This window comes from Salminus brasiliensis, chromosome 9 (assembly GCF_030463535.1).
Source record: "Salminus brasiliensis chromosome 9, fSalBra1.hap2, whole genome shotgun sequence".
Classification (NCBI taxonomy): Eukaryota; Metazoa; Chordata; class Actinopteri; order Characiformes; family Bryconidae; genus Salminus; species Salminus brasiliensis.
The window spans coordinates 22,047,318-22,069,787 of NC_132886.1; the positions used below are offsets into that span (position 1 = coordinate 22,047,318).

The 22,470-nt window shown below is 39.5% G+C and overlaps 2 protein-coding genes across 2 annotated transcripts; both read right to left on the bottom strand.

The window, feature by feature from the left end:
- Positions 1–1,768: 1,768 nt before the first annotated feature.
- On the bottom strand, positions 1,769–13,789 carry LOC140562304 (carboxypeptidase Z-like). Its single transcript, XM_072687833.1, is given in 12 exon segments — positions 1,769–3,908; positions 4,152–4,251; positions 4,739–4,878; positions 5,181–5,316; positions 5,474–5,632; positions 5,822–5,983; positions 6,945–7,174; positions 7,481–7,696; positions 9,892–10,266; positions 11,612–11,641; positions 13,649–13,763; positions 13,766–13,789. Coding segments are annotated over 12 exon segments (2,016 nt in total). The 5' UTR covers positions 13,775–13,789; the 3' UTR covers positions 1,769–3,564.
- A 1,892-nt stretch (positions 13,790–15,681) lies between these two features.
- Positions 15,682–21,057, bottom strand: gpr78b (G protein-coupled receptor 78b). The gene is made up of 3 exons (XM_072686849.1): positions 19,988–21,057; positions 19,751–19,864; positions 15,682–17,052 (listed from the first exon to the last, which is right to left on the bottom strand). The coding sequence occupies exons 1-3, from the start codon at positions 20,653–20,655 to the stop codon at positions 16,815–16,817; spliced, it is 1,020 nt and encodes a 339-aa protein (XP_072542950.1). The 5' UTR covers positions 20,656–21,057; the 3' UTR covers positions 15,682–16,814.
- Positions 21,058–22,470: the final 1,413 nt, after the last annotated feature.

Sequence of the window (22,470 nt, forward strand, 5' to 3'; positions counted from 1 at the left end):
ACAAATAACATACAACTCAATCTCCTTTCCAAGCATGAAATGGATCCACACCCATTTTGGCGTCTCCACCAGTTTTGGCGTCTCCACCCGTTTTGGCGTCTCCACCCGTTTTGGGCTCTCAACACGTTTTAGGGTATTTTATTTTACACCCGTTATGAGGTATTTTAATCCCACCTGTTTATTTGTATTTTATTTTAACACCTGTTTTTGGGTTCTCCACCCGTTTTATTTTTTTTTACACCCGTTATTGGGTATTTTTTCCCGCCTGTTTTGGGTTCTCCACCCGTTTTGGGTATTTCCTTTTCTTCTCCCACTGGAGAAGTTAAACCTCATCTGGTGATCTGACTCTGGTTTCATGTGTGTGTGTGTGTGTGTGTGTGTGTGTGTGTGTGTGTGGAAACCGTTAGCAAGTAAAGCTCTGGATTTACATGGTATTGTGGGAATTGTAGTGGTTGGAGTATAGTAATGTAGTTTTGCTGGCTAAAAATAAACACCACCATGCTTATTCATAAATCTCCACCCGTTTGCTTTTTGCTGCTTGTTTCTAGTCAACAACAACTGTCCTGGTGAGAAGTGCTGGTACTGTATACTGCTGAGTACCGGCCCGCTTTGGGCACTGAGTGCTAGAAGGGTGTAAGCTAGCATGTGAAGTCCTGAACCGGACAGTGTCAGTCTAAAAACTCCTTTTTTTTCTTTTTTTCTTTTTTTTTAAACTTGGAGGACACTGTAGACAGTGATTGGCGGAAGGCCATCATACATACCCAGACAGTGGAGTCAGTTATGCTCTCTGGGACTCCCATCTATTGATGGCTGTGCAACCACAAGTAAAAATCTATCCATATATCTGAGTGAAAGGCTTTACACAAATAGGAGTGAGCAAATTCTTCCACAGCAAAGTAAAAGGCTGGTAACAGTTTGTTGGTAACAATTAGTGATCATAAAACTAGATTAAAATTTACATGGGCAGTGCATGTAGGATAACTTCTTAATGAAAATACATATTTTTGGGGATTTGTTCTAAATGGGATACGGGATGTACATTCTATACCTTGAGAGAACGTCAAATACTGGTAGGTAGAGGATTGAGAGAGCAGATGGTAGTGTTTAGATGTGACTGATAGACATAACTGATTACTGCCCCAGTGTGGATCAGGAGGTCTGTGGATGGATGATAGTCATTAGCTACGTCGTTCCTAATAGAAAAAGTATTTTACCGCCAAAGCAATCAGCAGGGCTTCAGGAGAATGTTTAACCAGTCGACTAGTTGTGGAGAAATGGAAGTTAGGATTGTCTTTTTGATTGTCAATAATGCAAGAGTTTAATGATGTTAATGCATTGGTCTTGCTTTTTGGCTTTTTAACTAGACTATCTCAGGTCAAAAGACTACATCTCCAACATTTATGGAAAAGAGCACTTAATTCAGACATCAATGGGCACTGTATGACTGTCCATTACAGCTGCCTTATTGGACCCCCTGACTCGCAGTGTTTTTTCATTTCTTGACTACAGCTGGGGTCCCTCATGGTGAAGCATCGATTTTCACAGGCACCCCCTGTTCCTAACAGCCTATTTAGTTTGGAGACGGAAGGTATGTAGCATTTGCACATTTTTAGCCGACACACAAAGTCTTTTTCAATCATCAATTCTGCATCCTACTTTGATATGACTTAACACCTCTTTAAAATGCTACACTGTAGAAAGTGAGTATTAGTATACTATAATTTGCAACTGAAATTACACAGAAACCTATTAAAATACATTCGTTCATTATGTTTATTATGTTATTATATTGGCTCAAGACATTATCTGTTGATTTCTGTGTTAAAACGCTTAATGTAACTTTCTACAAAACAAGACTGCAACAATAAATTCATTAAATTCAAATTGTAAGTGTATAATATTCACTATTACTCTGCATGTTTTAGTGAGTTACAGTGAGTTTAAGGAAGTTAGAAATATTTAATAACAAATCACTACATGCTTTTTTTGTCAAGCAGTGTATTAATATTTGTAATAGCAAGTTTTATAGCAATGCACAATCAATAGACAAAAACAGAACTAGATGCAGCTTGTCTATCAGAGTGTCTAAGTGTGCCAGATAAGCTGGCTGGACAAAAATATTCTGCTGATTGGAACCACTGTGGAATAACATGGATAAACCCCTAGAGTACTTGGAGTTATGCCATAGAAAAAAAACATGTTTGTAAATGCGTGTGAAGAATCTTTAAATGGTTTAAAGAAGTTGATGCTAAGTTTCCTTACCAATTAAAAAGATTCTTCACAAAAAGGGTTCTTTATGGAACCAAAAGTGGTTATGGAACCACCTTTATTTATAAGAATGTACTTGGTTACTGACAATAACTGACAATATTGTTTCACTTAAGCACAACATGGAAGAAGTACATAATAGCTTATTTTTTAATCTTTTCTCCAACTATAACCAACATCATCTCATGACAGTGTATCTTACTGGATACAGTAGCAATATTTATTATTCAACCCCCATTGCAAATTTTGCAAAATGTACAAATGTACTGTTTGCAATAAACCAATCATAATTTAACAATTCAATAATTTAAATAGCTCAAAACAACTAATAATGCTTTCTTCAAATTCAGCACAAAATATCAGTGACTAAGACAGTCACAATTATTCAACCCCCTTAATAGAAACCCTCATAAGAGCACATATCTGCAAATTAAGAGCTTCATTATTTGCATCAGGTGTGCTTGAGGTAAGTCAAGAAATTGGTCATAGATCAAGAAAGGAGACGGACACAAAAAGGAGGAAAGGCACTGAATGTTCCTGCAGATACAGTTGGAATCATAGTTTGTAAGTTCAAAGTTTAAGGAACACTGGGTACACTACCTGGACCTGGCAGATAAAGGAAGATAACACAGAGGCCGTATGGGGGGTAATGGGGGGTTGAATCATTTACTACTGACTACAGTAGTTAGTTAAGCGTGGTGTTTAAATTGCTCCTGTGTGTCCATTGTAAATTTTGCAAATAAGTGTAAAAATGTGCAACGGGGTTGAACAATTCAACTGCAACTGCATATATAATAAGTACTGTAAGAATAGTGTAGGTGAATATACTTAAGCAGTCCAGAAGCTCGTAGGCAACAAGTTACAAGAAAATGCAACAAATCATTTTACAAAAATGCTTTATGTGGGTTGTCACTTTGTTTGATAAGGGGCTTTTTTCACTAAAGATCCACTATACATGTCCCTTACAAAAATATAATATCTCAAAAATGTATTCTAATATATTCTATTTACAACGTACCACAGTGTATGAGAGCACATTGCAATGTATCTTGTGTTCTTACCTTTTAGGGAATCTGAGGTGAACGTACTGGGAGAAAAATCATCACAGATTTACAATGGCACAATGAGTTGCTGAGAAGTAGGCCTCCACAGTCCAAATAATAAAGAGGATAACCATGCTTTTGGGGTGAGATAATATATGTTTGTTTTTGGCTTCTCTAGGAAAAAACTGCTAAACTATTTATTTTTTTGTAAACATATGTTACTGTGAGGATACTGTCAGACAAGTAGATGGAGCTAGTTTCTCAGAAGCCAGGAAGGATTTTGGCTACCAGAGCGAGCAAAGTAGGCCCACCACCAGGGCTTCTCCTGCCTCTCCTCTACTTGCCCAGACTGTCTCATGCTATAGCGCTCCAACAGGTTATACGGGTCAAATCGGTCATAACTGCCCATGGATGAGATCAGGACGTCATCAACATCTTGCTCAAATTGAGCCCTTTTAAGTACAAAGTCCACTCTTCCAGCCTCCTGCATGTGAACTGGGAGGTGGACCTTCTTCATGGCTTTGGTGTAGCCTGGCGCTGAGGCAGTCACAATGTAGATGCCAGGATTTAGCAGTCTCCAGTAATCACCGCTGTCAGCTGACAGAGCAGGGAGAGATTAATTAGGCCAATGGGCATTTTTGGCAACATTCTGAAAAACTTATCCAAACTTGTAGCAGTTACTACAAAAGACTGCATTTGTGGGCAGAGCATGAACAGGTCAACTACTTATTCACTGTAAATGCATGTGTTTGCATGCAAGAAGATTAAATGTGCAATATGTTGCAATCTCACTCACATTTTGAAGGGAATAGATTTGTGGCAGAAAGACACTCATACTACCTGTTGTGATGTCATGCCTAATTCCTTTGACTGACACGGTGGCTCGTTTAATGCCATGTCCATCTTCATCTTTCACAAAACCTTTAATTCCCCTATGGACCTGAAATACACAGTAATCAAGTAATCAGTTCTACACAGTCCTGTGCAGAGATTTTACATACCCAAGCACATTATTTAAAACCATTTATCTATACTCTGAGTGTTTTGCTTATAAAAACTCCAGATTTCCCTAGAGTAGATGCACATAAAAATAAATACAGTAAAAAGAAGAAGAATTCCTTATATTATATTATCTTAAAGAAAGTAGTTAATATCTTTGAGCTAGTTTGAAGAAAAAACTTTGGCTCCAGATTTCTCTTGGATGCCCCCTCAGCAAGCATGTGGATTAGGTAAATTCAATCACCAGCTTACTTTTTTAACCAGTTGGTGTTGGATGAATAATACTCCCATAAGACTCCCATGAGGAGAGCTTTTGTGATGTTTTGGTCAACACAGTGAGGTAAAACCATGACTTATTCTAAGAATGTCATGTGAATTTATTCTAAAATATACGCAAACTGCCCAAATAAGCAGTTAGATGATCTTACCGACTCCAGAAAACTGAGAAGAGCCTCCTTATTTTCCTCCCAGCCTATATACAGATCCTCCTCGACTGGGAATTTGTCACAGCCCAGCTCTACAGTTATCTCAAAGCAGTTTGTGTGGAGGTAATTGAAGTCTGCCATACCTGTCATAAAATAAAGGGTCAGTGTGTACTTCATAATAACATGGTACTCCCAGAGACACCATTAGCCTAACTTCTCTACAAGAAAATAGTTACTATAATAAAATAACTATACTTCTTACTGTAGTATTCTTTAGCATACTTTGTTTACTTATTCATTCATTTTAAGATACTACAGCATAATTCAAATAGTACTCTAAGCGTAAAACTGTAATCGTAAGCAATTCAACACTAAAACTACCTTACTGAATTGTATAAAAAAAATATGATATTAGACCACAGTATATTACTTTCACCATGCTTACCTCCTGCTATGCTGTCCAATTCAGCCCCATTCACAACGCCCCCTTTATTAGCAAAGTTGGCACCACACCTGTCTGTGTCCGTGTTAGACATTGTGGCATGAGCATTCGCATATGTTCTGGCTAACTGCTTGAATACCTGCAATTCAAATGTTGTTTTTTTTTGTAACACCACAGTAGTTGTATTGAGTAGTGCTGTTTAAGTAAGGCTTAGTCAGTTGGCCTTGCTGATTTGAGGTAATTTTACAATCTGCACTGCCATGAATTAAATAGGGTCTGTGTAGCGGGTGAGTCACCTGCTCATCTGGAGTCGGAGAGAACATGTTAGTTTGTAGTGGATGCTTTGAGAAGTCATACGGGTAGGACACCACCAGATCTCCTCCATGAAAGTTAGCCGACAGGACAAACGGAATAGAGCGTATCCACTTCATCACAGCATATGTCTCTGGAGCAACCTAACAAAATAGATACACAGACACTCACATATGTTACCCTGTGGTGCAGCCAAGTGAACTATTCATGTTTTATTAGAAAGGTGGTAAAAATAAAATAGTTAAGAATGTAGAATGTAAAAAAAACACATGTAGAGCTCTGTTAAAAATGAATTGTGATGACACATAAAAACTTATAATAGGTACTCGTACCTTACCACGCCAGTAAAGGTCAGGTATGGGAATATGATTATTGCGGAAGCGCTTGAGCCTTCTGCGGTTATAAACAATAGAAGTCAATTCTGGAAAGTTCCTGTTGAGGTCTATATTCTGGACGTTGGTTCGGCCACCTATATGCCAAATGTATCCAGCGCCCTGCAGATTAAACATGACAACTGAGAGATTTGTTATCTAATCATCTATTGCAGTACTGAAGATTAAAACATGTGTTTGTAACTTACAAACTAATGTTACTCTTGTTATATGATAATGTTATAGCTGATTACAGAGTGTTTCTGAGTTAACCCAACTTAGCTTAAATCAGCATCTCAGTTTGGTCAACAATACATATTGAGGGTAAAATATTAGTAAATGAGCTGCAGCTGAAATATTTATAAATATATAAATTGCCAAAATTATTTGCTTGCCTACCTTCTTGAGTGAAATCATATTTTTAATGCATAGGGTTTAATATGATGCCAGGCCACCCTTTGCTTTCCACAAGGTTTAGGAGTGTGTTTATGGGAATTTTTGACCATTCTTCCAGAAGCGCATTTTTGAGGTCAGACACTGATGTTGGACAAGAAGGCCTGGCACCCAGTCTTCACTCTAATTCATCCCAAAGGTGTTCTATTGGGATCAGGCCTGTCAAGTTCTTCCACACCAAACTCATCCATGTCTTTATGGACCTTGCTTTGTGCCGTGCACTGGTACGCAGTCATGTTGGAAAAGAAGGTGCCATCCCCAAACTGTTCCCGCAAAGTTGGGAGCATGAAAGTGTCCAAAAGGTTCTTGGTATGCTGAAGCATTAAGAGTTCCGTTCACTGAAACTAACATTTTAGCTGCAGCTCATTTACTAGTGGTCTTGCAAGGGGTTACGAGAACCTGTGACGAGTTCAGTTAACTCAAAAAACATTATCATTTTAGGTTGGCCTGACTGGCCTAAGTTGGCCTAAGTTTTTACAGTGTATGCAATAACCTAAATCAAGGTAAAGGATTTCATCAAATTGTACAAACTGAGCAAATGTTATTTTCTACTGTATGAAGACCAGCAACACAAAGCTAGAAAGCTCTTTTTGAAGTTCTTTGTTAAACAATAGCAAATTGTTTCTCTTACCTCATCATAATCTGTGTCAACACCACTCTGTACTTCAGAAGAGGCTAATTCGTAGCCATCTGGGTTCATAGAGGGCAGAATGTGGATGCGTGTGGTGTTGATGAGGGTCTGGATCCGGGTGTTTCCCAGAAGGTACTCAGAGCACAGGTACTGAGCCAAGTAAATCAGTAGCTCTCTACCCATGGCTTCATTTCCATGCATGTTTCCAATGTACTTGACTTCTGGCTCCACTTGCCAGGTGACAAAACCAAGTAGAAGTATTTTTTGAGGAGAGAGAAGTGTAGTTTATTAGTGAGTGGAGAGCCATGGATGTTTGATTTGGTAGCAGCTGTCTGGCAAAACTGTTGGGTTAATCGTATGGTAAGCATTTAGTTTTATTATTATTTGGAGGCTTTTTGTCATGTCACTAATATGCGGCTTAGTGTGCTATGCAGAGGCAAGACAGAGGCAAGAAAGTAATACCTGTAGTCTAATTATTCACTTCACCTTAGTGTCATTGTTCTGTTAGACGGATATAATTCATGAGCTCCACTTACGCAGCTCGTGTTCCCCAGGGTTGTTGGAAAACTCAATTACCAGCAGATCCCTCTTTTCAACACTCTGTCCGATGCTGTATGTTCTAGAAATGTGGGGACACTGTGCAGCAGTCTTCTTCAGCAAGTTGAACATCTGTGTATTGGAGTGATGGGCAAACTGGATTACTGTGGATGGCTCCTCTGTTGTAACACTGTCCGTCTCAAATTCCTGCCTCTCTTAAAATGGCAGAGGTAAAATAAGTGTTAATAAGATGCATAATTTTACTGTTTATATACATACATAGATACATCTCTCCGTATGCTGTCGCTGTCACATACAAAAAACATGTATCCCCGGTTATATATATATATATATATATGTATCTTTACAATATAATTATTATGTATGGACCGATAGAAATGCTCCAAAATGGCTTAAAATGACAACTGAATAAAATGGTAAATTCAAATGTGGTATTCACAAAGAAAATTGGCTTATTTTAGAATGGTATATGTCTAATGTTTGACTATTTTGTTTATTTTCCAATGTTTACACAATTTAATGAATGGCTTTTCGAATAGTGTAATTTTAAAAAATAATAATTAAAATAATAAATAATAAATATAAAAAATAATAATACATATACTTTTAGTTTTTTTATTTGATTTGCCTGTAACATTTGGTTATCATTATGAAGGCTTTTGTCAATTTATTTTAATTATTTAATCACATTTTTTAGGAACACTATAAAATCATGATTAGTAATCCATGAGTAAGATCATTTGAATTCATATAACCTTATTGCATTGTTTAGTACTACAGCCTAAGCAGCGTGTTTAGCAGTAGTTGTTTCAGCGCTTAAGTCTATGATACACATGCTTTTAAGCCTTCTTACTGTTAGTGTGACTGCATGTGTAAGGCCAGTTGCGTGCCCTAGACACTAGCATTTGATGGTAGGACAGGCACAGATTAAATGCGGTTAAAAGCAATGCAAAACAGACCTTAGCTGCTCTTTCAAATGTCATTTGTTTTAAATCACACAGCATACTTAAAAGAAAAAGAAGATATTATAAAATTAACCTTTCCATACAGAATGTCCGAACCATCTCTCGTTATGTAAGAGCCCCTGACTGACCCCACAAACAAGGTTGCACTTTAAATAAATAGGAGGATGTAAATTGCCCCTGACAGAACATGAGAACAAAGCAAAAGGAGGGGAAAAGTTTGCTGCCTTCAAACTGTGACTTCAATCAAACATCAAAAACTTTCATCGTGGGAATAATTAAGTAGCTGAGATGTTGTGCCAAACATCTGCTTGTGTTTCTGGCTGCTTTGGAAAGCTGCAGCTTGTAGGCAAACACTAAATACTGTTTTTAGAGGACAAGGACCTTCAAAGTGCTTAGCAAATGAACAGATTTAAATAGAAAGTCTGTTATCTGCAGTGTAATAAGATGCAGACACATGCCTACAAGTAGCTACTGTTATTGAATTAGTAATTCATCAATTAGTGTCTGATATTTCTGAGAATGTAATCAGACTAGGGAAATCAGTTTAGACCCAGAAAAATCCAATTACTCTACTTGGTCTGCAACCGCAACACTTAACCTGTACCTATATGCTGTACTTTACATGCAAGCACGCTTTCTGGGACTTGAACCCTTGAACTTGTGCAGCTGTTCTTTATATATAGGCTTTCTCATGAATTAATTCATTCATCAGCACATTTATAGAAGTATTTAATGTGTAAGTCTATGTGGAACATCTAGTTGATGCTTGCTCTGTCCTTGCATTAATGTATCTCCTGAAAGAAACTTACTAGTAGCAGTAGTAGTAGCATAAACAATGACTTCTGATTACAGCTGTGGTTGCAAAACTGCTACAAAATGACTGCATCTAGTATAAATCCACATCCATATTTTGTCTTATGAAAGATTGCTTTATTTTAGCCTTAAGCTTCTGTGAATATTACTTTAATAGTAAATACTATATCCATCTTGTTGCTGAATGCAATCAAATCCTCATAGCAGCGCTCCAAAATCTAACAAAAAGAAGTCCCTGGACTGTAAAAACTCTTAACTCTTTTTTAATCCCCTTGATTTCAGAATAAACAATGAATGAGCAGCTGTCCCAATACTTTTGTTCATATAGTGTATATCAACAAGGTGCAGTCTGCCCTGCCCTCTTTTTTCTCTTTGTTTTGAGGTTATGACTGACATAAACATGGCGGATAATGTGACTTTCCTTTAAAAAACAAGCCAATATCTTTTACTCAAATTCAGATCATGGTCAGATATCTCCTCTCCTTCTAATGAGCACAAATGTGGTACTTGCTGAAAATGAGAACCTAGCTTTCCAACAGAAGTACTTGGTCACTTTTTGTTGTCACCAGTGATGAATGTGATATCACATTAAGCTGCATTCCCCAAATTACCTCTTAGGCCTTCCAATGGGTCGAAGCAACCTTCCTCTTCGCTGACAAAAAAACGATCGCAGTCTAGGAAGTAAGGCCAGGCCATATTAATGCCCTCAAAAGCGTGGGCACAAGCTTTGTTCACAGACTCGCAGGTGCTGCGACAGGGCTTCACGATCTTATAGTTCTCACAGCGTGGTGCTAACACAGAGCAGCCCAGCATGCGGATGTCTGGAGAGCACTCTCCGTTCAGCAACGAGTGGGCCACGCTCATCAGCAGATACTCTGTGCTCGTCTCCACCTCCTCGCGAGTCCTGTGCTCCAGGATGTTGGGAAACATGGTCTTGGAGTAGGGCATGTCATCACAGTAGGACAGTGTGATGTCTGCACATTTGGCTGAACCAGTCAAGAAACAGACACAGGTTATAATATTTCCTTACTGTTGTATCTTTTCAGTTACCTAATTATTTGAAGAAAGCAGCTTCGCCTTACAAAATGTCTTTGCTCCAAAATGTCTTTACATTAATTTACATTACAATTTAGGTACATTCTTGCCTTCTCATGTTCAATTAGCCTTTTGGAGATACAGTGGCATGCTAAAGTGTGGGCACCCCAGTAAAAGATAAAGTTTTAAAATAAAAAAAAGGAAAAGGGCCCAAAGCAAAAGTTTAATTTACTATTTGCAGATTTTTTTTTTGTCACTTAATGTGTTTTTCTGTTCAGTTTTTTGGTCAGCAGTGATTTTTTGTAACACAGTCAAAGCAGTGGTTACTTCAATATGCAGTCATAGCAGCAGTTTAATTTAAAACTGCACTGACAAAAAAGTATGCATCGACCTTAACATTTAAATGTGTGCATCATTTCTATAAGAGTACAGTACAGCCTAGTGTACAGTATAATTGTATTTATAAAATTGTTTACAATTATGTGAATTCAATTAGTAATTTTGGTTCAGTGCAGCAGAAGTTATAATAGCTTTATCAAAATATCTAAATCTATGATCTACTTCTGTCAACAATATGAGTCATGCCACCATGTAAAGCAGTGAGCAGGAAATTGAAATAGCTTATCCAGGGATAGCTGCACTATAGTTTTCCAAAATGCATTTTACACAGTCCTACAAGACACCATGGACAACAGAAATCTCCTATACAACACACCTGAATAAATGAATGAATGAAAGCTGAACATGATTGAAGAGAGCTTATTGTATGTGTGTATATGTTACAAACAAACAAGTCAGGCAGGCACTTATGTGGTATTACATATGGACTAACCTGAAAACAGGAGCAGGACTTTGGCTAACTTCTAATGTTTAATCTTTTCTTCTAAATTAATATATCAATATTTTATAACGCAATCAATCTCCTGGACAGCCATGTGAGGTGAATCCCCAGAAGATCCATTTTGTCTTTCAGAAAGGCCTCATTTTAAAATAGAAAGTTAAGAGCTAGGCATTTTTCAGCTTGACATGTCCACACAGCCTCTATCCAATTAGAACAGTGAGCACAGTGAAGCTGCTCTGAGTGCCATTTTCAGGCTGGAGACTTTCTAACAGGATGTGCTGACCCTCATGATTCCCTTCTGCAAATGAGTATGTGCTGTTAAGTAAGTAAAATTGCCTTGATGGTGGTAAACAGTGACACCATGTTATAATAGGTACCGGTATTTGTCAGTCAGTGAACTGGATTGTCTTGTTACTGAATTTTCTAATCCTCAAAAAAAAAAAGCAATCACTTACGTTTCTCATCCACTGAAGCTCTGCACTGTCCTGTGAAATAAAGAAAAAGGTTACTTATGGTCAGGGCCTTTTCTAGCTATAAGTGGGATAAGCAGTTGCTCAGTGCTCCAAGCCAGCAGGGGGCTCCATGAACATGTAGTATTTATTTAGCTGTTTTTATTTTTAACTATGTTTCTGTTGATGGCACTTTGTCCCCTCACCACTCTCAAAGCAACGTTGGCTGACACAGACGTCTGTTAGCTGAGAGTAGGAGCTGGAGAACCGACACTTTCCTTCGACCGTGATGGCTGCCCGGCGATGCCACATCGGCAGTAGTTTGAAAAGAGCTCTTATACACAAGTATGTATTGGAGGAGACGTGTTAAGTCCTTACATTCCTAGAGTTTGTAACATTGCTAGTGCCAGAGGGCGCTATGGGTTAATTAACAGTACCAAATCGGGAGAAAAAGGAAAAAAACTTGACAAAGTTATATTAAAAAACAAACAAACAAACAAAAACACTGACAATATAATCTTGTAGTCATGGAAGAGTAAATACTGCAGTATTCAGCCAGCATACAGTCACACTCAGCAGTATAACCTACAACACTGAGGCCAAAGAGTTAACCAGTATTTTTTAAATACAACCATATTCACCAGGCCTGGGTATCAAACCCACAACCCTGTCATCGGTGCTCTAACCGCTAAGCCACCACTGCCCCTTAACCCTGCCTCTTCCTGACATTCTCTCTGCTTCCTTTCCCAGTCAACGAGAAGAGAATCAATAACATGGGGGAACATGGGGGAATGTCTACACACTGATGGTGAGTGAGGTGGGAATCATGCCCAAACATATAGCAAACCCTAAACCCTCACCATATTTCATTGAAACAACTCAATTCACCCAGTCAATATAACTCAATGATAAAGTCACCTTCCCTTAAAATATGCCAAAAACTTGATCTTGATACAAATGAATGTGTGTATCTCAACTATTCATTTTTGAGTCAGTTAGCTTAAGTAATCCCAAATTACTTTAGTATTTAAGTTATGTAAACTTAATTATTTCACTAAGAAGAGCAGTAAGATTTTACAGTGTGGAGAGCATGTTGAGATGTCTGTCTCTGAATATTGAGGCTCTGTGGTGGCACTTTCCAGCATGGCTTTGTTAGTTTTTGTTAATCAGCTTTTTTTTATTATTTTTTTTATCTGCAGCTCCTTTCACATGCGTTTTTATTAGGACATGTTATTCTCACATGTTTTGGCACATTTACCAGTTTGAGTTAAATGGTTTCTGTTAAATTAAGTTCATCTCCACATGGGATATTAAAACACACAGGATAGCTGATAGTCATCTTTACAGTATTAATTATCAGCATACGATCATGTAGCTGTTTTAATGTCTGATGCAAATGTCATGCTTACAATGTTTAACAGTGGTCCAGTTCAGAGCACAGTCAAACTGTTGGCTTTAAAAAGATAGAAATAGCTGACATTCTTCAGTGTGTGATATTTCTCTGTAGCTTTGAGTTAACAGTGAGGTTGGTGTACATGTACAGAATATGGTAACTCTACCACTGCCAGTATTTTTCTATGATTCACATATATACAGTAACTACTGTGATGTAGAACTACTGTGTTATTCTGTAAATAGGAATTGGCCTCCTTGTAAAGTTACAGTAAATAGCTGGGCTGGTACCTCTGCAGCCAGTTGTTTACTGTTAAAAATGTACAGACTTTTTTACAGAGTAGGTAGGGTGTTGCATTGGGCTCTCAGACGTTCAGCAACAACCTTATCTATGGTGTTTTCAACACAAGGTGGCGTTAAAGAGCACACGCATGCTGTAATCTAATTCTGACTGTAATCTGGCTGATAGAACCTGTTGATCAATTTATCTTAGCCAGTATCATCACTGTAGATAGCCCAGCCTGTTGCTGCCTTAAAAGAGAGCCACAAGATCAAGCCTGAAAAATGTATATATATATACAAACAGTGTAGATCATTATACAGCAGACTCTGACTACAGCCTTTTTGGATTATGTAGGTCAGTTCACCAACCTCGAAAGTAGTTTCCAGGCTCACAGCGCGGTGGGGCAGTGAGGACAGCTGTCAGCAGCGTGTTCAGCAAAAGAAAAGTCCGCAAAGCTTTCATTTTGGTCCCGTTTCTGTCCGTCCCGTCTGCATGCAGCCAGTGCGTGTGCTCGCCCTGCTTTCAAGGAGGGAGCCACTCTGAGAAGTGCTGGCTCCTCACGCTCGCAGCACGGCGCTATCAGATTACACAGCAGAAGCGAAAGGATGGAGAGCGACAGCGCGTGTGTCGAGGTCCACTGTCCACTGAAGGAAAGTGGTCATTCTTTCTATTTCCAGGCGACGACTAAACACTGTCACTCCGCCTGATAAGTTCAAGATGGGCAATCAGGGCGAGTTTATTAGGCAGAGAGAGAAAGCGCACATGTTGATGGAGCTGCGTTCGCCCGAAGAACACAACCCAGCCCATTTAACTACAGTGTGATCGCATTATTAGCGCGGCTTCAGGTCCCAGTTTCCTCTTTTATAGTCTGGAAAGAAAGCTCGTAAAGTGCACAGTAGCCCTGCCTGACCTATCAGGCTGTCGGGACAATCCAATTCCTGTGGTAAGAAGACATTAGATCATTCCCATTCATTTGAGGACGGTCTTGAAGTTGCTACCACTAATGTCTGCCAGCTTCACTCGCGCGTAATTCAGCCAGCATGCTATCAATGAAACTCAGCTCCGACTAAAATACAGAGGACTTATTTACTGAGAATAAGTGCTTTCATAAACCCGCATTCCTCCCTGAGAGGATTTTTCTTCTCAGGGTTAGGCCTAGTTGCGGCCTGAGCCTCACGGTAGGAAAATAACAGTAAAAGGAATATTTAGGATTTCTAAACTGAATGATGTGGTGCAGTAAATTGCCTTAAAGAGCTCTTAAATATCAAGGCCTGGCCTGCAGGGCCCTTCCACTGAAAAATGTGAACATTCAAACAGTGAGAAAAACATGGTTTAAATAGTCAGATATTTTTCTGACTAGTCTGAATAGTCAGATATTTATCTACTGTTTATCTACTATTCAGATTGTGTCAAGATGTTTTGGTTAAAATGTTTACTGCTCAAGTAATTATGGCCGACACGTTTCTATACAGGTCACAGAACTGAATGTAGTTTGAGTTGATAGTTGTTTTTTTTATGGCAATAAATAATTTAACATCACAGTCTGGTTTGTTGAGTTAATTATGAATATTTTAATATATATTTATCTTTATTTTTGCGAAAATATAAAACAAAAACATAGTATTGCCCTGCTGGTGTAGTGCAACAGATGACACCTCTACCTGCCTGTAAGCTACCGCACCATGTGGGAGACTGGGGTTTGATTCCTGGTCTGGGTGACTGAGCTGCGCTGCACTAATGAGAGTCCTTGGGCAGACTCCTAACACCCCATTGGCCCTCATCTGCAATATGAGTAACCTTGTAAGTCGCTCTGGATAAGAGCGTCAGCTAAATGCCATAAATGTACCAGCATCACCTTATGTTTCTAAGTGGCAAGCAATGACATACAAAATGGCATCAACCAATACATTATTTTATATTAATATTTTACAGTTTATAATTATATATTATTATTTAACATCACACTCTGGTTTGTTGAGTTAATTCTGAATATTTCAACATATTCATCTTTTTTTTTGTTGTTGTTGCAAAAAACACAAAACAAAAATGTAGTATTGCCCTACTGGCGTCACCTTATGTTTCTAAGTGGAAAGCAATGACATACAAAATGGCATCAACCAATAAATAATTTTTATATTAATATTTTACAGTTTATAATTATGTATTATAGTTATAGGATCAACTATTGTTTTACAGTCTGTTCTTTATCAGATCATAGAAATGACAGCATGTCCCATAATTAGAGTTAGCAAAGCAGTTTTGCTGTCTAATTCTGTTCTCTATAGACATTTGTGAGAGGTGATTTTTTATATTTTCCTTTAGATTCACCCTTTCAAATGTTATTTGAATTCTTTAGCCAGTATGTTCTGCAGTGTATAGGGTTCTTACAGACAGAGCCACCAGACAGCACAATGCATCTTCATTTGTTCATATGTTAGTAGGTTAATAACTCCTCTAGGGGCAGATGAGGTGGCCCAGATGTAATTAGTCATGTATTCATTAAGAGTCGGCTTACTGAAAACACTAGCTTAGCATTAAGGTTTAATTTGTATTCTAATTTATTGCACCATGTTCACAAAAAAAAACAGTACATTTTTTAACAAATCTGGCACAAGTACAGTATAAAGCACTTCATTGGTTACTTCATTAGTTTAGAACTCCTCACGCCACACACCTGCCGCACTGATTAAAACAATTTCATGTACACTATAAATGTCTTACACTGTGCAAAATAGTCACATCAAAAGTCTGACATGTTGACCTATAGAAACACGACTTGCGTGCACGATGTGCTGCTGTAAAAGAATCTAGTACATTCAGTTACAACAAGTTTATAGGTACTACAGCGTGATGTTCACCTTTGGCTGTTTTTGTATCTAATAGCACATAATAACTCGTAATAATAACAAAGTGCAGTATAATCCAGTGATTGATAGGCTTGTGAATTAGTGAATTCACCATGAATTCACAAGTAGTAAAACAATGAGGTCCACTTTTAAAACCAATAAATAACCAGACTGTCTACCAGTAGAAACATCAATGGAAAATGACACATTTCTTTCCCATTTAAAGAGGTCCAGTGACACCATTTGCGTGTTACGTGTGCTCATGGCTTTAGTTCAAGGTAGTTTTCCAGAATTCCACTTTCATAAGACAGCATGTTCTGAAATATCATCTTGGAAAAAGGCTTATCTCACAGAGCGAATGATGGCAGCATCTGGCAAGGTCTTGTCCTGATGTCTCTGATCCGTGTATGTGTGTGTGTGTGTGTGTGTGTGTGTGTGGTTGCTTGCAAAAAAGTACATAGCCAATTAGTCACGTATCCTTTGCCACTGACCATGTTTACCACTGCTATCTGCACTGCATATGCCTGTGCGTACAATCAAGCAGTTGATGACTCCAGCTGTATCCAGATGGTCATCATTATGATTCTCTGTCTCTCGCTCTGTCTCTATCTATCTCTCTCTTTCTATGACTCTCTCTTCCTCTTTTGACATCAAGGCAAAGGGGATTTTCCAGTGTCTACAGCTGCCATTAGCTGATTCTTTGAAGAGAATAGTCATTTTCTGTGTCCAGCGAGCTGTTATGTCCAGAGGAAGGGTATAAGTCTCGTTTCAGCAGCCGGTTGGCCACTGTTACCAGGACCTTCTTGTACTGCTGGCGCAAGAGGGAATATGCAAAGGGATCTGAAGCAGCCTTGCTGTAGGTTAAGCACTTGCTGACAATGCCCCAGTACCGATTGATATCCACAAAGGGAAGAAGCTCCGTCAGCCTGGAACACAGACAGCAAGAACCATTTTAGAGCTCAGCAGACAGTTGGAGGACAGAACATACATCATTTTCATGGTAGTGATATGAATCCTCATGCACAAGCTATTAAAAAGCCTGGAGACCCAAAGAGAAGATAGAACACTTCAGTGAGACAGGACATCAGGAACACCATCCGAAACGAGAGACTGCCATCACAGTGTATTTTTTCTTGTACTAGAAGATGAGACAGTAATATGCCATAACATTAAAACCACTGACAGGTGATGTGAATAACATTATCCTGATACAGTGGCAGCGGGGGTGGGATATTAGAGAGATATTAGGCAGCGAAGTAAACAGTCAGTTGTTGAAGTTGATGTGAAACAGGACAATTTTTGGCAGGACAACTTTGACTCAGCTTGTGATATCTAGACAACTGGATCATCTCCAAAACAGCAGGTTTTGTGGGGTGTTCCCAGTATGCAGTGGTGAGTACCGAGAATACTCCTGGACTGGACTTCAAAGACCTGTTTTGGAAGATAGTTTTTATCTTATTAGCCATAACATTAGTACCTATAGTGCCTAATATTGATTGACTATCCAAGGCATCAACTCCACAAGACATCCTGTGGTATCTGAAACCATGACGTTAGCAGCAGATCTGTAATCAGAAGTCCTGTAAGGTGGGGCCTTCATGGATCAAATTATTGACCCTTGGGTGCCAATGACCCTGATGCTGGTTCACCGGTTGTCCTCTCTTGGACCATTCTTGATCGGTATTAACCACTGTAAACCTGAAACACCAAGACCTGATGTTTTGATCCAGTCGTCTAGCCCTCACAATTTGGGCCATGTGAAAGTGGCTCTGATTCTTGACAGATGCCACTGTAGATGAAGATAATGTACCTATAGATTTTATATATATATATATATATATATATATATATATATATATATATATATATATATATATATATATATATATATATATATATACTTTTGTACTTACATTAAAATGCCATAAAGAAAAATGCCATCAAATATAACTTTTCAGTTGATGGTGTAATTGAGCTTTTCATTTAAAACATTAAAAATTTTTTTTTTTTTTTTGTGAAGTTTAAAGGATCTCCACATAATGGTTAATGGTTTTATATCAGTTGCAGATTTCCAAGAGCCTTATGTCCAGGTGGAGAGCCTCTTACACAGACGAGAACAGAAGGTACTGTACAGGTGCAGATTTGGTCCCCAAGGCACATACAATATAAATGTGCATTAACAAAGTGTACCTCCACGTTTCACTACATTCACTTCAGCAGGAGAAAGATCTGTTCGTGCTTTTGTGGTTGTGCACCCTGGTTTTGACTGGTTTACAATAGAAATAAGTCCAAAACAAGGCCTGGAGTGAGATATTTAGAAGACATACCTTAGACTTTTAGAGCACCACCCTGGTGATAACTTTTTCTGAGAGTGTATAACCTACATTTTAGGTGAGATGTGAGTGTGAGTATATGCGTGTGTGTGCAGTTGAATGCAAACGTTTGGGCACCCCTGGTCACACTCTTAAGTGAAAATAAGTGAACAGATCCTCTACAGAAAGCTGCCATGTTTAATGCAGTTATTGCTTATTTTGCTGATTTTAACACACTGTAAGTAGTTACATATAAAAAAAAGTAGCATGTCAGAAGGTTAGGAGACATTATATATGCTATTTTATGTTTTCCAGTATGTTAAATTCAGCAAATAAAGGATTCAGCAAATAAAGTAGAGTATTTTATCTAATATGTAGAGACAATACCAGCTTGTTTCTTATGGAGAATTGGTTCACTTATTTGAACTGTGAAGCCCAGACATGTACATACATCTGCTTATCGTAAATATGCATATGCTGACATTGCAGGAGGAGGTAAAAATGTGACTAACTTTGAATGGAAGTCAATGTAAAACAAGAGTTTTAAGTAATTAAGAGCATTTCTATTGGTCTGTTCATCCAGAATGAATTACAGGTACAGGGTTCAAACCATGGAGAAAACTAAAAACAGACAAAAATGGACATACATGTTTTTCATTGAACAGCATGTGTACACAGGGATGTTTGTGACAAAACAAGCTATCTTCCTCCTTGTGTAATAAGATGCTGAGATTTGGTGTCTAAATATGTGTGGAACGAATGGAACTCTTGATGCAGATATTCCTTGCTTATTTACATGCATATCAAAACAAAATGATCTGCAGGTTTATGTATTATGCTGTGACGAGGAGGGCAAGATCCTAGAGCAGGCATTACAGGCTTTACAAGATCAGAAGAGACAAGTGCAGAGAGGGGTGTGTGTGTGTGTGTGTGTGTGTGTGTGTGTGTGTGTGGTGGGAAGGGTAAACAGATATTTCACAAGCTTTCTCAATATGGTCTGAACGTGTTAAAGACATCATCATCATGTGCAAATCACTAGAGTAACCGAAAGTATTTGTAGGCCTGTGTGTTATCACCTCTGCTGCGCATCAGCTATTCTTAGGATTTTATGATGTTGTTTACGTCACATCGTCGTTCAATTAAATGACGCCACTGAGAATCACCTTAATAAGCAGTTAAACTTATTTATAGCGATTGTCTCGAAATCACATGTTTTTCCGAGCTCTGCCTGAAGAAGCGCAGAGGCTGGAGGGAAGAAGTGACTGTGTCCTGAAGTGAGATGATCTGTGTCACTGTAAGCGACCTGACCTACCTGGTTATGACATAAGGGGCGAAACAGATAATAAACGATCCAATAAAAATGCTGATTTTCTTGGTCGCGCGCTGTTTTCTCCTCTTCTGCTCGGCAAGGCAGCGCTGCTTAACACTGCAAGAAGCAGCACGAGAACATCGTGAACATCATGAACTTCAACACACTGGGCAAAACCTGCATATGATGATGAACAACAAAGCCAGAAAGTAATGATGGGGAGAGAGGAGGTGGGGGTACCTTGGGTGTATGTCTACCAGCAAGAAGAGGGTCTGCATGGTGATGATGTCGATCCTCTTGCAGTGGAAGCGTGCAACTTTCAGCACCTTCAAGTAGGTGACGCACAGAATGAGCAGCGAGAGCATGAAGCTGGTAGCGTGAAAGACGACGGTGAAGACGGTGAACTTGGTCCGCGCGCTCTCCTCTGTCAGCTGCAGCGTGCACGAGGCGTAAACGTGGCTGTAGTCCACCCAGGAGAAGAGCAGTGCCACCAGCGAGAAGGTAAGCGAGTGGAGCCACGCGTAGCACACGAGCACGAGCGCGTCCCGGTAGCGCATCTTGCTGGAGTAGCTGAGCGGGAAGACCACGGCGACCCAGCGGTCGATGCTCAGCGCTGCCATGCTTAGCATGGTATTGGCGGTCAGGAAAGTCTCGAGGAAGCTGACCGCGCGGCACAGGCAGTCCCCGAACGGCTGCTGGTCCTTCACGATGCCCACCAGGGTGGACGGCATGTTGAGCGTGGCGATCAGGATGTTGCAGAAGGACAGGTTCATGGTGAAGACGCCCGGCACCTGTTTGCGGATCTCGCTGCTGTGGACGAAGCATAGCAGCACGAGCAAGTTGGACAGCAGAGAGACGATCGCGACCACGACGATGAACAGCGCCAGCAGAGTTTCTGCCAAGTCCATCTCTCACTTCAGAACGAGTCTCGTCGGGCTAGGTTGTCTACGCCTGGGGATGGAGAGCACACCGACGTGCGCATGGTTCCTCATGAGGCTCCGCCGTTGGTGCTGGTCCTACAGAGAACGATCAACTCCAGGGAACAGTGGCGCCAGGCGCAACTGGAGCGCTGCGCTGTCCAAGGTGCTGAAGCCCGGCGGCTTTGACCCCCTGAACGCGCCCGTCCTTCGGGTTGAACATCATCTTCATGTCATCGCGTTTCCTTCGAGGGGGACCTGTTGTGCTGTAATGGCAGATTCTCTAAAGGTTACTGCTGCTGAATGAGGTCCTCCTCCAAACACTGGTCTTCTGCCGTTCCGCTCCTCTTTCAGCGCAAACTCACAGCTACTGCCAAGCTCTCGAGCGCTGTGTCCTTAGATCATGCGCACAAGATAATCCACCGTGGGAGGACACAGGACGGCAACAGGCCAGATACACTCTGAAAAACAGATGCGCCAAAAAAAGGGGGGCTCTTTGGAACGAACCACTTTTGGTTCCCAACAGAACCTTTCTTTACAGAACTATTTTTGTAAATGTCATGTGTGATTGGGGAGGAACCTTTTAAAGAGCTTACCATACCACCTAGAACCATTTACCTAGAACCATACTAATATAGTTCTGTAATGTATACAGTCACTATACATTAGAAGCCTACTCTGTAACCAAAAAGGGTTCTATGTAGCACTGAAAATGGTTCTTTGCCAATAGTGGAACTCTTATTTCTATAGTTTTTTGACAATAGTGGAAAAGAAGTGTCTGAAGAACCAGGCAAAGAACCGTTTAAGCATTCAAATGGTTATTTGAGTTGTTGAGAACAATTAAAGAACCTTTTTTTTTTTTTGAGAGTGACATTTGCACTTGGCCTAATTATATACTGTTTCAACTCATAAGGTATTACCAAACTGTCACTGGTGAGGTCCACTAACCATTGCTTCTAATTAGGAACCACTGAACAGTCCCTTTTTAAGTGTATGCATTGGACAACACCAGGAGTTCAATGATGCTCGTTCTCTTAACATCAGCCCTGGCCGCTGCATGCTAATGCATAAACATTAAATGAAAAGTTGAAATAGATCTGTTTCCAGGGGTAAATTATTCACAACCACTCCAGAGAAATCATAGCCAGACTCTGAGCTAAATTAAGAAGCTACAGAGAGCATTGAGTTATAGGTCATGGTTGATCTCCCACATTAAAGTTGCCATTTAACACTCTCTCAGGTAATTGACATATGTACCACACACAGAAGCAAACACTTCAATGGATAGTGCCATAACAGCTAATTTGCCCATTTTAGTGTTTGTGCTGAAAACAAAGGTTTCTAAATAGCACTCAGCTTGAAGGTACAGTTCTTGGAGTACAACTATATTATAAGGATTCCTTATTTATTTGATCTGGATCACTTGCTTATTAACATATGTATTAAGTGCTTACAAAATATTACGATTTTTATTTTTCTGAATTACCATATAACCATTGTTCAAAAGATTCAATAAAGAATCATGTTTAATACCATTGTGTTTGAAGAACCAGGCAAAGAACCATTCAAGCATTCAGATGGTTACCCTTGAAGAGGAAAGAGGCAAATTCACACACATAGCTTGTCTAGTCCCTGCAAAGAAGTATTGCCAATAGAATAGGACTCTATAAACATGAACCTATTGGCACCATGTCTAATGCCAAGCATGGGCTAGAGGGGTTTAAAGCCCCCCAGATCTGACCTGTGGAATGAAGGTACTCTATCCAGTACTTTTGGGATGAATTGATCAGTTAGAGATGAGGTGGG